The sequence below is a fragment of the Oenanthe melanoleuca genome, chromosome 3 (genome assembly GCF_029582105.1).
Source record: "Oenanthe melanoleuca isolate GR-GAL-2019-014 chromosome 3, OMel1.0, whole genome shotgun sequence".
NCBI classification, from domain to species: Eukaryota; Metazoa; Chordata; class Aves; order Passeriformes; family Muscicapidae; genus Oenanthe; species Oenanthe melanoleuca.
Genome location: NC_079336.1, coordinates 58,797,235 through 58,815,736, shown reverse-complemented (window position 1 = coordinate 58,815,736; position 18,502 = coordinate 58,797,235). Strand labels below are relative to the sequence as shown.

At 38.2% G+C, this 18,502-nt stretch overlaps 1 protein-coding gene across 6 annotated transcripts in view; it reads left to right on the top strand.

The window, feature by feature from the left end:
* Positions 1–18,164, top strand: part of PHACTR2 (phosphatase and actin regulator 2) — a 129,357-nt gene extending 111,193 nt beyond the window's left edge. For 4 of the 6 annotated variants that reach the window (XM_056486627.1, XM_056486625.1, XM_056486630.1 and 1 more), the window contains 4 exons: positions 5,687–5,748; positions 6,742–6,879; positions 9,146–9,222; positions 12,728–18,164. In XM_056486627.1, coding sequence (XP_056342602.1) covers positions 5,687–5,748; positions 6,742–6,879; positions 9,146–9,222; positions 12,728–12,743 — 293 coding nt within the window. In that variant the 3' untranslated portion in view covers positions 12,744–18,164. Of the gene's footprint in view, positions 1–5,469; positions 5,656–5,686; positions 5,749–6,741; positions 6,880–9,145; positions 9,223–12,727 lie in introns of those variants that run through there. The other 2 variants (XM_056486629.1, XM_056486631.1) reach the window with 2 other exon arrangements.
* Positions 18,165–18,502: the final 338 nt, after the last annotated feature.

Sequence of the window (18,502 nt, the reverse complement as noted above, 5' to 3'; positions counted from 1 at the left end):
AGAGGAAGTACACCGGATGCTTACCCTTTATACCTATTCTGCCATTTACTTATGTTGCTTCTGTTTTTTGGCTGGAAAACTCTTCAGAACAAGCATTGGTTCGTCTTCCTTAGTGAATCTTTCCATAATAAAAACATTACCTAAACACACGGTGCAACAGTTGCCATGCCCACCTCCACCTAGTCCTATGTTCATCTTGCAGAGGTAGCTAGCACTTGATGGTTAACTAGAAGAAATAAATTAAGAAAAGGCACTTTATAGCAATAAATCAAAAATCTGACAAATAACAAACAAAAAAACTCTTAAGGCATGACAACTTCTCACACCTGATCAAAGAGTTGGTATAATGCTGTTATTTCCAGCAATTGTTCAGTAAAGTTGGAACTCATCTGTGCAGCCCTGGTGTCAGCCCTGATGTGTAGCATGCTAATGGGAAGGGAAGGAAAGAAAATGGGCTGTTTACCTGACAGCATCCATGGACTGCTGACTCTGTCACTTGCTCAGGCTAGCAATCAGGGAAAGGGCAATTATTGGCTTTCAGGCAAACCATCCTGATAATAAAATGCTAATAAAATCTTGCTGTTGTTTTCTGAGCTCTCAAATGCCAAGCAGTACCATGTCTTACTGAAAAGGGAAGCTACGGTTCATGCTTGCACAGGAGAGCGATAAAGGGACTCCTGTCCAGCACATAATGTAAATAGACTTCCTAAAACTGTGATTTCCAAACCTATAAATATCATAGATAAATAAAAATAAAATTGGAAATAAGAAGGTTTTTGGATATGACAAACTGCTCATGCTGGACTATGTGAGAAAGGTAAATCCAAAACATGTTTGGTGGGCCAGGATATGGCCACTGAGCTGGGAGCACCAGCTGGGTTCCTGTATTGCCCTCTCTTGCTTATCTCGAGGTAACCAAACCAGCAGCAAACCTGTGATGTATTTAATATTCTTTTTGCCAGTGTTTATTTCATTCACTGGTTTTGCAATAAGTAGCTCAAGACTGGAAAGCAGTTAATAGATTTCCTCTCCTGTTTCAGCTTGTTTACTTTAAGCTTTTGGCAGCGCACCAGGCTTTGCACTCAGTGCCTCCTGCTATCCTCCCCTGCTGCTGCAGGGGGGTGCCTTAAAGAGGCCAGGGAGAGCAAAAAATAAAGGCTGGGAAGCAGAATTGTAAATCACAAAAAAACACAGAGACCCTGGTGAGCACAAGGGGGATGGACCTTTTTGCTCATTGAGATATAAAATATTTCAAGTTGAAAGTGGTCTATAAAAACCAAGGCAAACCAAAAGCAAGCCAGGGTTTGTGATGACAGTCTGACTCAAACTCCTTTCAGGATGCAAGTTCTCTCTAAGCCATAAGGCACTTATATTTTACATCAAAATTATTGCAGTTCCTTCCTGTGGATCATTTGAAAATGTTTACACGTCTTAAATGTCTTTGTTGGCATAGTCAGCTTTTGTGAGTAAGTTGGGATTTCTTTCATAAAGTTTCCTTTCCTCATATTTCTTAAGCAGTGGATGGGGAGAAGGAGTTATATTATTGTGTGTATGTAAATTGCAGCTAAGGGGATGTATTGTTTTGAGTAATATTTATCAGACTTTGAGGTTACATTAAGTGGTAAAGGTCCAAATGTTTACTTCAGGATTGAGTTCAGCCCAAATCTTCTAAGAGGTTCAGAAAAAAAATCCCTATTTTTTTTTCTTTTTTTGTCTTTCCAGTTAGTGAGGAAGTCTGTTTTGCAAGAAGCTTTGTTTTGATAATATTTCCAGATAAAACAGTTACTGAAAATCCTGTTTCCAAGTACAGTCAAGACATTGCAGGCGGATTTGTATAAAAACTGTTTGGATAAAACTATCCAGACTTCTGAGACTTCCCACACTAAAACAAAGTTACGATAACTCAAGAGTCCACTTGAAGGAATACATAAAGCCCTGTGTTTTTTATAAAGGCAGGCTTCTTGTGTACTGGCTTTGAACCAGCAGTATTTATAGTATTGCATTATGGCAAAGAAACTTTTCAGTCTTCCAAGAATTTCAGATAAAGATAACTGTATTTTTTTTCCTGTATTTGTAAGGGACAGTAACCGTCTTGTACAGTGCACCTGCATGCCTGCCAGTAATGGCTTTGTAGAAAATGGGGCTTAGCTCTCGATGCTTGTTAAGGAATATTAATGGTTATCTTTGCTTGTAAGATCAGGAAAGAGAAATCGCTTTGTGCATTTCAGAGCACTGCAAGAAGCAAGTGCTTTGTTTGTCTTTTCTTTCTCTTTCCTTAGCAAGCCCACAGAGAAGTCTAAACATAGCTAATCCCATAGGGACACAATGGAAAGTTCGGTTTTATGCTCCATGAGTACTTTTTGGTCAAGAACAGAGCAGCCTTAGGCAGGACAATTTGTCTGTTCTCTTTTCCCCTTCTGCTACAAAACAAATGTCCCACAGAACAGAAGGTGACCAGATTTAATGTGGTAAAAGTTGCAGGAGCAATAATGTATAAAGGACAGGGAAGCTGCTTGTTTGACTTTGACTGGTGGATTATTTAACTTGACAGCCACAATAAGTGATGCTAAACAAAATTGTTTCAATTAGGAGGCAAATCCCAGTTTGACCTCCTAGGAATTGCAGGCAGGGAAGGAGGGAAGCTATAGTTTTGCTGGGATCTAATCAGAGACTTCTGCAAGCAAAGGGCACTCGCTAGGCTGGTTCTTTGCCAGCAGGGCAACAGCAGGACATCTGAGGAGGGGACTTGAAGCTGAGAACGTTGTGTTTATATTTTCTTTCTCCACACCACACAGATTAGATCTGCTTTTAAGGTGGAAAGTAGTCATAAGTGTATTCCTGTGCATTAATGTGTTCCTGTTTGGCCAAGTGAGTCAGTTCATACCTGCAGCCAAATCTTGGCCCTCTGGCTGGAATTTTCCACAACACCTACAGGAATCAGGAGCACCAGACCATTATTTTTAGCACCACACATCTTCTTAACTCCCTACAGCAACTTCCTAAACTTTTACCTTAAAAGACCAAAAACACACTGTAGTTTTTACTGTTGGTAGAAGTTTGTATCCAGGCAGTGTTTCTGTAGCACCAGGCTTAAAGCAAGACTCTGCCCAGCAGGCTGGAGGTGGAAAATTGGTGTTTTAGGTACAAGTCAGTGCCAGAGACAGAGGCCCATGTGCCAAACAGCAGATTCAGTATATTAGTAACAGCTACAAGATTTCAGTCCATTTCCTTTAGCTCTTAAGTTTTATTCCTTGAACTAAACCAACTTGAATGTATAAAACACATCCTGTCCCTGACCTCCCATGCAGAAGATTTTGTTCCCCGTGGGTTTGATCCCCTCTTGCTTTGCCCAGGATTTAAGGAAGCTCCTGGTTCCTCCTGTTGGTATTGTCCCCCAGAAGATGGCCTGCTCCAAGGGGAGCCCAGACCCTCTGCCCAGTCACTAAGATGCTTGTCCTTTTTGGGGGGTTTTCCCTTGTCCAGCCGTCCCGATGTGCAGTCATCTGCTCTCCACAGGGATGTGGCATCACAGCTTGGGATTGGCATCTAACCTTCAATCTTCCTAAATGTCTAGAGCAAGTTTTTTAAGGTATTTATCCTCCCCCAAAATACAGAGAAACAGTATTCCAGGTGGCCATGCTGTTGGTAGCTCTTCCTTAAGGTATGCATGAAGCAGCATGAGCCCGTTTCTTACGTGAAGCATCTTATTGCTGCTTCTTAGGAGATATTGTGATTTAGATAGCAAAGAAATGCCAAGACATGAATAATGCACATTATTCACATTTTACAAACTAAAGTAAGAGAAGGGCAGTACAGTGGTGTGTACATTCACTTGCCTTTTTTCCTGCTATGTCTGCTACTGGAGATTGTCTGAGGCAGGACTTAAGCAATTCCATTCATGAGGGGACAAAATTTTTTATGTCACATGATTCCCAAGTGAATGGAACCCAAAGTAATAGTTTGTGTTTAATTACCTCAGCTACTGTGTCTATTGATTACAAAGAGAGGATGTTCAAACAAAAGCCTACAGATTATTTATCTTTCCTAAAACAGCTAGAGATCTCTTCATTTTTTTAGGTGAAGGTGTTATGATCTGAGTAATCCTTTAAAGTTGTTAAGTCCTTAAATATACCCAACTTATTTATTGATAGAAAAAATAATTTAAAAAAATTTAAATGTAGATTAATCTGTAACTCTCCAGTTATAATTATTCTTCAGTTTCAGTCCATTTACAGTTCCTCAATGGAAACAGGCTATCCATTTCTTTTCCATTTAAGAGAAAAGCAATTAATAAACCATAAATTACATCCATATTTAAGTATCTCAGTAACATCACCATCAACCTGGGATCCAACCTAATCCTGGCAGCAAGCCTGTGCACCTTGCTCTTGGAAACCTGGTGTTGGTGTTGGAGTCTTACCACAGAGCAGATCTTGGGCAGGCATTGCCTTTTTCCTACTTTTTCCCTTCTTTCTTTTTCATTTTTATAATTTGTCCTCTCCTTCTTTCCTTGATATTCTTCTTACATGAAAGCATTCGAGTAAGCAAAGGATATCTGCAAGTACCATGATGTGTCCTGTCGTAGCATCTTCTCCAGTGTAAAAGTCATTACACAGAAATCCTTCTGTGGCCAGGTAACCTCTACTAACACTGCAGTCTGGCTGTAGGAAACATGGCAAATACAACTATGCCAGGATTTAAAACTCTCTTTTCATCTGTACAGGTTGGCTGTATCCAGAACAAATTAATTTCTTTAAATTTATAGTTAGCTTTGAACTGTAATGCAGAGTCTGTAATCCCCAACCATGAATAAAACAGGATGAGACTTTTATGTATCTCTCTAGGTGGGATATTTCATCCACAAAACTTTTCATATAACTGTCAGAGTTGGGCTGAAAGGGCAAATACTGTCCTTCAAACCATACATCAATTTAAAAACATGCTGAGCCCACATGAACATGTGTTTCTAAGTGTCCTTTTCACTGGCAGTCAAGAAATCAAGTTTGGTTAGAACAGAAACTTGTTAAAAGGAATATTTTTCATTCATATACCCAAATACATTCTAAAAATGGATGTAATTTTCTGCTTTACTGGTTCATTTGGTCCAGCCAGTGGCCCTTAACCAAGAGGGCTTGAGTGTTGGATCATATGCCCCCATTATAAAACCAGAAAAAAAAATTAAAAATAAAACCAATTTGCTAACAAATGTCAGTGAAACAAATGTCATTGATTCATGTCCTGTAGCAGTAGAAGAAACTTGGGTAATTCAAATACTCAGTGCAAATTTTTCACTTGGCATTTATAAATTAGACTCTTATTCTAAAATCAATGTTGGAAGCAAAAGCAACAGTGATTGTTATGTTAGAATAAGTAATTGAAACATCAGGCAACTCTTTCAGGGTACTTGCTTGCTGGTACACAGAAAGGAAATGACAGGCACCTTCTCTTTGCTGTGCTCGTGACCCACAGTTGACTTGAGATGTCTACAGAATCAGGGGAAGTGCGGATAGGGAAAAGAATGAGAGCATACAAAAGCCAAAAAGCAGACAACACATGCGGCATCATCCAGAAATATGAGGAAACATGAGCCAGGACTTGGAGTTCTGAAGCTTTCAACCAAGAGAAATACAGTATGTGCAGTTATGATACTTAAATATTCACTCCTTTTTATCTCTTCTGAAAACAGAGAAGAATGAAGAAGAGGAACAGGAAGCCAAAAGAGAAATAAAACGTAGACTCAGTAGAAAGGTGATGACGTGCTTTTTTGTATTGTGTATTTTTGTACATAGAATTATGTTTCATGAAAATCTAAAAATCAGTGTATAGACATTGCTGCAAATCTCCATCAGTCATTTCCCCAGATTAGAGATCTGCTTAAAAAGTAGTACTAGCCAAGTTTGTGTTGGGAAAAACCCCATCCTGTCCAGTTCCCCACACTTGGAGAAGGATATAGAGTCTGGCCATATTGGTGTTTCTAAGCAGGGGACGTAAGTGACGCGTTTCCTCTGTAGCATGACCACTCCTGTCACATACAATCAAAAGCAGCCACACCTGTAGACCCACTCTTCCCTAGAGCAGTGGAGAGGGCAGAAAAATAATGTGACCCCTATGAAATCCCTTCAGTGCTCTTCTAACCACATCAGTGGTCTTAGCTTCTGCAGGTGGGATCATGCTTATTGTCCCTGGAAATGGAGTTACAGATTTGTTCTAGGAGAGAATGGGAGGAGTTTTCATAAGTATCCCTGGTCTGCCCATCTCTGCAAAAATACAATTTCCTTAATATAATTATCCTTAATTAATTAAAGTCAATATTGTTTGAGGTGACTGAAATCATTTGGCATTATAATGTCCCCTAGATGGTCAAAACCAGGGTTTTTTGTTAAGCAGATACTTCCAAATCTCACTTATTTTTGGTATTACAGTTTTAACACAATATAACCGTTAATGCAGATGGCCTAGGGGGTAGTGACAGTTGCAAAGTCACAATTAATATTCCAGGGATAACTGTCATGATTCTCTGTGACCTGCCCGACAAAGACTATTTTTATAATTGAAGAAATCAGGTTAGGCTGCCTCCCCATTCCTGCGCAGCACTCCCAGGATGGTGCCTTTTTTTAGACACCTGAAAGTGACCCTATTTAGAAATACCATTAAAGTTCTCTTGAGATTACATCATACCCTTCTCTTTTATTTTATTTCATAATTTTATTAAGCATACTATTTTCTGCCTCCCACTTACAGCTCAGTCTGAGGCCTACAGTGGCTGAGCTTCAAGCGAGAAGAATCCTCCGATTTAATGAGTACGTGGAGGTCACGGAATCTCCGGATTACGACCGTCGTGCTGACAAGCCTTGGGCCAGGTTAACTCCTGCAGACAAGGCAAGGGACAAATGTACATTATAAGAAAATGCTTTCATCTCTCACTTTTGGGGAGCTTTCCTCTGGTTTACATTCTCTTGATGCCAGCATCACAAATGACATCTGCTGGTGACAGCAAGATTGTCATGGTACTACTGTGCATCTACTGCTTGCAGCTAAGAAAGCCCACTTGGGTGCCTATTAAAAGCATATTTTCCACCTCCATTATCACAGTTCAGGCCAGAATTTCTAATATTTTTTTTCAATTTTTATATCCTTACTAAGACAGATAAAAGTTTACCCACGTTGGCCCTGATCTGTGGAAATTCAGGAAGGAGCTTGCAGGCTGAAGTCTGCGTCACTGCTACCAAGAGTTGCATTTGCCACTCATTTGACTGAAAAAAAGGTAGAAGCTGCTCCATCCTCCTCAAGGCTCTTGATCATAACCAGTGCAGGAACTGACCACATGTATGCAGCACATCTTTTGGGAGCCCTAACATCCCACAGTTAATACAGCCCTGCTGCCTGACTACAGAGGATGAGACAAATGATCCTGTGATTCTCATTTTTTAAAAAAATATCAGCCAAAGATTACCACAAAGTACTCTTCCATTTCCCTCCTATACTAATTAATGAAAGGAGAACTGTAAGGTTCAGGTAGCCAAAAGTGCTGGCTCTTAAAGCACGGAGTCTGAACCAAGACCTCTAGACTTTATGGACTCCTGTGAGATGTGCTTAAAAGTGGCATGTAAGAACCCACTCTCTTTTAGCTAAGGGTAGTGAAGCACTGATTTTATTTCAGCTTGTATTTTAATATTAATATTTTTAAAATGCCAGCTCATCTGACAATTTTATCAGGTCAAGGTGAAATAGTTAAAAATGGCAGAAGTGTTTATAGATGTTGGTTTATGGGAGATGCTGACCACATAGTCTGTGGGAGGTTAGAGGACCCAGCACCTCCACTTTGACAGAGGTCCAACCAGGGTAAACTGTACAAAAAAAAGAAACAGTAGAGTTTCCTACCTACTTCAGGGTAGCAGTTTTTAGTCTCAATTCATTTGGTAATAAACAGGTGCCCAAAGTTGATTCTGTGAGCCCCAAGTTTGTTGGCCTTAGCAGAAAGGCAGACTTGGGATTGCCTGGAAACTCCCTTGTCCTTTTTTTTTTTTTTCCAGAGAAATCATTTTTCTAATTCTAGTGGGAGCAGAAAATTGTGCAGCAACTATATTACAGAGCTGGATCTCTGCTGTCTTTGTTGCTGATTTGGTGCTGAGAAATCAGTCTCTTTACTAGCTCTACAGCAGCCTCATGTGAGCATGCTGCTGTGGCTAAACACGACCACCCCTGCTTAAAACGAAGTTTCTCATTTATAAGACTGCAGCCTGGTGATGCTATAATTTTATCATGCTGCTTGTGTTTTCTGCACTGAAAGGCATGCACAGCAGAAGACATTTCTTTAGGGATTAATGAAATGATACTGTCTCTATTTAAAGTGGTGAAAGAAAAGAATGAGCAAGAATAAACTGTCATATCCTTTAACAGTGAAGGTAGGAAGGTGTGTGGCATAGAAAAAAACCCCTTGTAGTATATACTAGAATATTTCAGAAATTGTATTTATTTCTTGATGAAGTAAATTGCTTATCAGTCTCTTACCATAAGCAACAAGACATTTACAAACTGTACTGAATTTCTGCTATTCTTTCTGCCAACTGAGAACCTAAGCCTGAAATGCCCAAATAATTATGTCAGTTTACATAAAACTAATCAAACCAAGTGACTAATTCCACTTTAAAAAAAAAGCTGTTCATCTTGCATTCCTGTGAAGTCCTGTCTCCAGAGGGGAGATACAAGGGCCTTACTGTGTGCACAGTGCCTGTGCAGGCAGTGACTCACCAGCTCCTCAGAGCTGTGCCTGGAGGTAGAATCCCCTCCTGTCTCCTACTCAGCCAGTGATTGCCAGGGTAATCCAACCCCTTGCCCATTTCTGTGCTCTATTTCAGTGTGGGCTTTGTTTACCCATTGCAGTTGATTTGATGTTTCTTGGTTTACTTTTGGTGCTTGATGCTTTGCATTTCTTTGTAATGGATGAGTGCTTTGAACAGCTGTAATAGAAAAGTCATTTGTGTTGATGATCAGAAATGTGTAAGCGCTGTGCATTACAGTGAGGGAGAATGGAAATAGGAACTGTAAGGCACCTGCAAGAGTAGGGCCACGTTTCTTTCAGACTTTTTTTTTTTCCCTGAAAATTCATATTTCTTAGATTGTGTATATCATTGTTGTTTATTAGGCAGCAATACGGAAAGAACTGAATGAATTTAAAAGCACAGAAATGGAAGTACATGAGGAAAGTCGGCAGTTTACCAGGTGGGTGAATCCCTCTTCTCGTGTAGATATGAGAAATGAGTATGATAGCAACCCTCTTGCTTTTCTGCAAGCTCTCTGCAGTTGTGTCATGATTTGTGTGGATTCCTATCGTGAGTTCCCTTGAATCCCACCACTGATTCTGTTGGAATTCCCAGTATTGCTGACGCCATCTCTAGCTGATACAGCAGTGAAGGTGACTGCAAAGGACTGGTCGTCACTAGGTAGAAAAAGATTGTTTGGGGAATCTAAATAATCCTTTGAAAGAACCCATCAGTTCTTACAGATGAAGTTAGTAACCCTCAAGCACACAAAATTAAAGGGATTTCCTTCTCTGGCAGCATTCCCTTGCTTATTAAAGTATACGTTTGTGTAGATGCATTTCCAAAGTGAAAACTAGATGATGTTTTGAACTTCAGAAAAGCTCACCAGTGTCTTGGCGAGCTTTCTAAGAGTCACTTAGGCTCCTGGCAGCAGTTCTGGGGAACAAGATAGATTCCCTTGTTGCCACTTCGAATGTATTAATGTGGATTTGTTTTGTTCTCTGCTTTGGATAACACCAAGATGTTGTCAGAAGCATTATTATTTTAAGGAGGTCTGAAGTGTCCACAGTTTTTTAGCAGGCTTTCAAATTTGGCAAAATTATTCCTAGGAGGAGGGACACACTTTATGTAATCTTCATGGCATGTGTTCATTTTTCTTGGAAGTCACAAAGGCTGAAAATTGACACCAGCAATCAAAACTCAATGTCAGGGCTGGCCAACATTGTGTACATAGTATTAATATCTCTGCTTCTGCAGAAAATTAAGTCAAATAAAAACAATTGTCCAAGACTGGGTTCCTTCTGTTTCCTGCTACTGTTTCAATCAAACTCAGGATCTGAGCTAGTGAGTGTGAATCACCTAATTAAAGATTGTGTCACAAGGAAAATTCATGATGGGTGATGGGTGTTTCATGTATCTGCTACTTCACTGCTTGATTTCACAACTTCAGTCATTTTTCTCACCAAAACATGGAGTCTAAAAATAGTAACTTAAAGTCACTTCTGTATAGATATAACATAAATTAATTTTTAAAAATTCAAACCAGTTTCACAGACAGCAAACCTAAGCCAGAAGTTGAACTGGGATGCAGGGTTTTAATTGAGTTGCATCTGACCACTAGAAAATGTCCTTTTCAAACATGGAGATGTATCTTTTCATTTGGCTTCTGATGTAATTTTCTCTTTAGATAGCAGCTAGTATATCTTTTTCAGAATATAGAAAAATACTGCTTTTTAAAAAAAAGCATCCCAAGGGAGAGAATAAAAATAGCAGGTATAGAAAGCAAAGCCTTGCTTACATTGTTGTGTTTCTTGAGATGCATTGCAATATTGAAGCCTAAGTACAGACATGCATGATTCATACAAAAAGAATTGGATATTTTTTCATGAGTTTTGAGAACAGTTAAGACTGATTACAACTGGATTCTTGAAAGCTGAACCAGAATTTAGTGGAGTGAGAAACCAGTTAAAAGTGAATTATTTTTTTCAAGGAGAGCCTTTGAAAATGGAGTAAAATCAAGCATAGCCAAATTGTGATAAATATAGGCAATGATTCTGGAGGGTCCTGAAAGAATTTCAATCTGAGGGAAATCAGGTTTTTTTCTGTTCTTTATCCATGATCTTTTGTTTCACTGGTCATACTGCGGAGTTACTACACAGAAGTCAGAAGAGTAATACTAGAAAAAGCTAATTAAGAGCAGAATACCATGCAGATGTTTTAATTGAAAATAAAAAGAGATCCTGTTTTCTCTGGGACATCTCATTAAAATTATCTACTTTCTGCTAGTAAATCCTATTGGATTGATACAACAAAAGCAATTTAAGGAAACCATAGACAGAAGTCTCTAGCCAGAAAATTAATTTCTAATATTTTAATTATTTTCAAGAAGATCACTGAGATAATGAGTTTATAGTACATGGTTTCCTATATTATTGCAGATTAAATATAGATTATTTAATATTATAACCAGTACTTACAGTATATTTGAAATGTTAAAATTTTTTATATTAAACTTGGAAAAGAAAGAACGATGGGTTTCATTGTTCATCATTTACTGTAATAACTATCAATTTGACTGGTTTTCTATTCCTAGTAATTTTGACTGATTCTTTCTGTTATTTCAAAATAAAATCCAAGAAAATCAGTTTCTAAAAATAGAGAAATCAATACAAGTTTGGTAGGAGCACATTAGCAGGTATTCATGAAGTGTTTCTAATGAAAATTATATATGTAGTCCAGTATATTGTTTTTCTACAAAAATACAAAACCCCTGTGTCTTTTCAGCAATCCTCTGTACCCTCATTTAGCAGATAAGCTCCATAGCTGTGAATGTCAGGTTTTGTGCACACCTCCTTCATTTGAGAAATGCATCCCTGTATTGTATTGAATCAATTTACAGGGATAATGTGTGGAACAGTTAAGAGACAATGTGTCAAACAAAAACTTAGGTAAATCCACTTGTGTAGATACATCATTATCTATGCCTGTTTCAAGCAGCTGCATCTTTTACTACTTCAGGGACAGATAAATTTTTAAAGTTTAAACAGGGATTTCTGTCTGGTGATAGATACATTGAGAACCTGATACTGGTGCCCTCCTTACCCTTTTGCTTGGATTCATTACATTTAACACGATTTAGAATTTCAGTTGCTGTAGGTTCCTAACTTATTATAGAAAGGGTTGGTGACACCTTTTGAAGCAACCCACTTCTTTAGCCATCATACAGGCAATCTGGAGTTATGTACGTGCCCTACCTAAAATCCTAAAAAAAGTGAGGTATATTTGGGCCTTCAGGTACCTCAGTTCACTGCTGTTATTAAGAAGAAAGCATCTGAAGTGCTATCAAATTTATGACTTACTTAAAAGAAAATACAAAATTTTTATTAGCCTCAATTTGCACAAGGATTAAACCCCCAAAAATTTAATTTTTATGGTTCAGCAAAGCTTTTCTGGTAATAGTTACTGACAGCATCTCCAAATAATGGATGCAATTTTGGCTAAATCCGTACTGGCAAACAAAACAGACCAGAGACTGTTCTCTGACCCTGAGGCCAGCAGGCTTGGCACAGCTTGAATCCATTCAGTTAACCTCTTCCTCTCACCTCAAAACAGGGTGATGTCCCCCCATAGCCAGCCAGCCTGCCTGCTGTCCTGTGCTAATCCCAACCACGCCCAGCCAGTACCTGGCTGACCCAAGCAAAACTGTGCCAGGGACCACCCTTGGTACAGACAGACAGTGGCTTGAGCCACACCAGTGCTTGAGCCACACCAATCTCTGTTTGGTTTTCTAAGGAAAGAGAGAGATGGACAGCGAGAAATGACAGGTCTGACTCTAAACCAACACAAATCAGGAAAATTAAGAATAAATGGCCCACAAAAGGAAACAGCTATGAGAGCAGGATGAGGATCAGTGTCATTGTCAGTTGAAATAACATCATTCTAAGTTTTTTAATTTATCTTTTCAGGTTTCATCGTCCATAACTGTTTGACCACATCCTATAATCCAAGTAACAATTTTCTTTGGGGAAATCATTGCGTCCTGAAGACCCGAAATTGCACTGGAACTTGATTGAGTATGAGTGTGTGCTACAGCTTACCCTGAGGCTAATGAACAAAGTGGCCCTCGTCTTTGTCAAAGGACAAATGATTAGTCTAGGAGGAGAACCCACAGGAAGCATTTGTCCATGTCCAGACAGACCACGGCTCTGTGGCCTGCCCACACGGACAAGCCAGTGGACTTCTTTGTCAGAGCTCCACAAGTCAGGAAGTGCTGAAGACAATCGCTGGAGAGCCTGCTGCCAGGATCTCATCAGGCTTCATAGGGTTGGGACTGAGGGTAACAAAGGGGGAGGGTGGCAAAAGAACTGAGAGCTGGAGAAAAGAGACTGTTTGTCAGCCCACAGAGAAAAGTGGAATGGATGGGACTGCTCAACAATGCACTTGGCCAGTGGGAAGAATTATTTTTTAAAAAAAACTGAGAGTGTGAGCAATTGTGCATGTAGGTTTTTTAGTGGCTGCAGCCTGTCTTAAAAAGATAGCAAGCCATAAGTCCTCATGTCATCAGTACTTTAGGAAGAACTGTCATTTTCTTTGGTGCCAGTAAATACAGTTGCCAGAAATTAGTCCTAGTATAACTCAACTGTCTTTTTTTAAATCCCAGTGCGCATGCTTCAGGAAAACACATGGAACATTCATACAGAACAAGTCATCTATTTTTTGGGTTTTTAATGTTGACATACTCTGGATCCTCAGAAACACATAAACAGGATTTGAAGGACAAATAATGTGACACTATGAATGCAATTAAATGCTTTATGTTTAGAAACACACCTTGCTGTCTGTCACTTGCCATTCTAATCAGAGGGATCATTATCTTTGTCATCCATGGCAGGCAGTAGTGACAACTTTGACATCATGGTAGTGCGAATCCAAAGTTAGAATTGAAATTAGGCACAGAAGTCTTTATTAACAGGCCTGAGCAGTGATTACTAATGCAACTTTTTTCATTTAAGGACTCTTGCACTGCTTTGAGGAAGAACTCCCAGATGAATCAGTATGTCTTCAGTTAGTGGTCCTTCAAAAGTGAAAGAAAAACCCTTGGAGTGTCTCCAGTCTGTTTTTGTTGAGTGTGAAGAATGCTTCTTAGATTCGTCATTTTTTATACTATCTTGAAATTGTACATGTGAATACAGTACTATTAAAATTAAGTGGTATGGAGTGTGAAAGGCAATACATGGTTTTTCTAAGTTGGCCCAAAGGCCTATTAAAAAGCCTGTGGCGTTGTTTACACTAAGAAATCTTCTTATATTAGCACTTATTTATCCTTTGAATTAGTGTACACAACTTTGAGCAGGGGGGGTCTGGAATTCACATATGCATACATTTAATGCAGTATTACAATATATTTGCTATTTATCCTTTCTAATGTGTGTACATATTACAATTTATTTTTGTCTTTTATGTGTCCTGTTCAGTTTTTAATTATAAAGTGTAAGTATTTCTTTTTCTGGCAATAAAAGGTCTGTGTAGATGTGATTTTTACCTCAGAACCTCTGATAGATTCTTGTGGAATGTGTTTAGTTTATAAAATTGAAGGTTGTTGTTAGAGATGTCAGCCTAAAGGCAGGACGGCAATTTGGTGGCTAAAATTAGATATCCCTCTTTAGAGCTATTTACAACAAGACCAGGTTTGCATAAATGAGGTGGATTATTTTAGTGAAGAGCACCTCTAGTAACAGGAAAGTGCTTTCCAACAGCTGTCATTCTCTGTCACTATTATTTTTAAAGACATTGGCAAACCTTTTTTAAAAAACATAAGATTTAAATGACTGTTAGGATCCATTACACTTTGGTAAAAGTCTAATAATGTACAAGCCACAAAATATCAATAACCAAATTTAAAAAGCCATCTACATGCTTGTAGCAAAGAAAAGGAAGCAGCACCTTCCGTTTTAAATGGAATCAATAAGAGCCATTAGGATTCCATTTGCAGAAAATAAGCTTCTGGAAAGCCCATAATTTTATAAATATAGAAACACCACTGACATCAAGGAAGCAGTGAAAATGTATTCTTTGGCACTAAATCATACAGGAATTAGCAGGGCATTAGAGACAAGGTTTGTCAGCAATTCTGGTAGAATGCTAATTTTTATTTTTTAGAATTTGAAGAGTAAACTTAAAAGTTACACTAGAATACTTCTGCTTCAACTTTTTTTTTTTTTTTTTTTTTGTTGATGTTGCCAAATTAGGAATGTGTGTCCAAAATCATATAAAGGTCTACTATGTTGACTTTGAAGTATAGAACACATTATTTCACTTCAAAGGAAATGAGTGGAGCAATTAAATAGATCTCAGTGTTGCCTTAATCATGTTGAAACATTTGAAAGCATCCAAGATACTGAAGGCAGAAAGACAGCTCTTGCACAGGCAGAATAACTCCAAAAAAGATAATGTCAGACTATAAATATTTTTTATAAGACAGTAGCTCCACCACCATGCCAAGGTGCACACAGGTTACACAAGAAAAACTTGTTAAACTCTTAGGATAAAGTGAAAAAATTGACTTTGTAAGAAGACATTCCTCTATACTAGGCCTGGACCATGGATGGAAAGTCTTGTGGCAACCTTTTTGTTTCAAGAGTAATAACACAGAGATGAGGATTCAACTTCTAGCTCAGACTTCTTCAAGCTGAAGTTATGTAACAAGAAAAAAAGGATGCATAGGTAAGGTATCACTCAGGCTTTCCCTATACTCCTTCTGGGGCTGGATGGGTTTTTTTCAAGTATTCCATTCAAGCCATTGCTAGATTCAGGACATTAGCCTTGGTAGAGATGCTGAGTTAATTCTTAATTTCTTACTATTTTGATAATTATCAGATGCAGATCAGATTGGTTGGCCCACAGTTCAGCAAACCAATTAATCACATTTATGTAACTGGACAAAGAGTTGCCTTTATCAGAACTTATGTAAAATCTTATGTAGTATATTTGCAGAATTAGAACTACAAACTATATATGCATTGTATCCACACAGAGACATAGAATTGTATATATTATTTTTATATTCTAATTATCACCTAGCAGAAAAACAACAGCTATGTTGTCCATGCAGTAAAAAATAATGAGAATTTGGTATGTCACCATGTGCAGTGAAGCAAGTTTGCTTTGAGAAGCCTGTCTCTCCTAGTCCTCTGTATTGATAATTTCAAATGTTTTCCAGTTGCATCAATAACCCATTGGAAATATTACACCATATATCTGTTGTGGTGCTGCATGCCTACTAGAAGGGAAAAACCAGGGTGAGTCCTGAGAAATTCATGAGTGAGTAATTCTAGAGTTAAAAATAAAAAGATTTTAAACAGACAAAGAAATAATAGCACTTTTCATGCAAAGTATAGTACAGCCAGTTGGCTAAGAGGGATCAGTATGATAATTTTTATCAAGTTGGATGAATCATTTAAATGTCATCCACAATATATGACAAACCTTACACACATGATACCTATGTTCCACAGACTCAAGTATGTATACATCCACAGAAAGAGAAAATGAGCAGCTTGAAGTAGTTGTTTCTGAAATGACCCCATATATAATATTTATCAGTATAATCACACATCACAGCATGTTGCTGTGGTGCAAAAGAATGGATGCTTAATCAAATCCTAATTTATTCTTCACATAAAAAATTGAAATGGTTCTAGAGTGTCTCGTCTCTTCTTTCAGGTAATACATATTAGTCTTTATAACTCAAATACAGTCTACCTGGTTGTTTTTTCTAAATTGTGCTATATATGTTGACTTAACAAGTGCCAAAAAAAGAAAAAAAATTAAACTAAATGCTAATGATTGTTTAAGCTAAATACCATTTCAGCTGGTGATTTGAAACATGGTAGCACCAGAAGCAATATCTCTTCAAAAACACTGTAAGTATTCATGGCCATTTATGATGATAAATGCAAGACTGCATTTATTTGCTGGGTTTATCATTTACCTACAGTTGTGCATATCCCTTGCTGTGGTGGACTTTACTGACCTGTGATGTGGTGTGGGGCAGGACAGCCCCACTATTTGCTTTAGCCACCTTAGCACCTCATAGAAAAGCACCACAGCCTCAGTGTTGACATGGAAAAGCCACATCAGATGAGCGCCTATTTTTTAACTTGAAAACCAAATGAAAGCTGTGAACCAATGGGACGAATTATCATGATATTATAGAAATTCGACTCCCGCTTCCAGGTGAAATTAGTGCTTGGTTTCCTACAGAGATGCTTCAAACTCAGACCTGTAACTAATAATACTCCAGCTACATGAGAGAATTTGTTTCAAATTAGCAGACGCTTAACCTGACTATAAACTCAGTCTGAGCCCTGATTTTGTATCATCATAAAGTGCAAGATCTAGCCACAGACTAAAGACATCTAATCCAGTCTGGCAGCCTGGGAATCAACCAAAACTCCCTGACTGTTTGCAGCTGGCAGGGCTTGGAGTCAAGGTAGGGAGAGCCACACTGTCACCTGGGTACCTGGCAGGACAGGCCTGTGTGAGCACTGCTGACATCCTAAGCAGAGCCCAGAATATTGGCCCACGTCTTAATGTCTGTTGATGCTTTAATGATAAAGCAAACCAAGCTACAAGCCTACATTTGCATGAGACTGTCAGGTACACATGTACCGTGTGTTTAACACTTTCATGTCTTCTGGTTTAATGATCTTCAGGAGTTAAGACCTGTGCCATTGCTGTAAACTAAACTGAAAACATACTCAGGGTGAAAAAAAAGTATGGATAAATTTGCCTCCTACCTTTAGGATCTTCCACATTTAGTTCCATTATTGTTGTTATTTGTATTCTTATTGTACCAAGATCAGTGCAATGCTTACTGATGGGACATGGATTCTAGTGAAAAGAAAAAAAAACAAACAAACCAAAACCCACCAAAATTTACGAAACTGCATCTATCAAGAGAAAGGGAGAAATGGAGTGAAATTAACATATATTTGCTGTAATGTTCAAACAGGTTTTTATTGATTAACTTTAATAATTAATAAGGTTTCACTTTGTGTTCCCATTTCATTTCAAGATTTTAATGGAAATAAAGCTCATATGAGCTAGATACAGTATTTCACCAGTATTTTCTAGAAGCTGCATATTGTATTGGATAGAAACAAAGAAAGCAATGGTATTATCTGTATCTTCTTGTTCAAGCATAAATTCTTTATATTAATAAAAAAATCTTGCAATACTATGCCAAATTTAACAATATTTGAACATTGTTATGATATAGTAAAATGCTAAAACGTTGCTAAACATATCTGCTCTTCCTTTCACTACTTTGTGTGGTGGTATATTGATTTGTAAACTTGTATAAATTTTGGAATTAAAGAAAGACTGTGTTTTGGATTGTTATTATTTTAGCTAGTGTGATTTGAAACTAAAATATCAATGGCTTGTTTGAATGGCCATACGACTCTATAAGCAGGAGGGGAAGGGTGGGGAGATTGCAGATGCTTAATTGGTGGCAACTGTTCATATAGCTCTTAAGTTTGGGGAGGGTTTCCTTAAAAAAAATAAAATTCCATGTACAACCAAACTGCAAATGTGGGAGAGGCACAAGAAGACTGCAGAGCACAGACACTGTTGTACACACAGGAGCTGATAAAGCTGTTAAGTTTGTGTCCCCGTTCTTTGGCACAATACCTCAAACACTAAATCATGGCAACATTTGTGTGCTGTTCTTCAGAGCC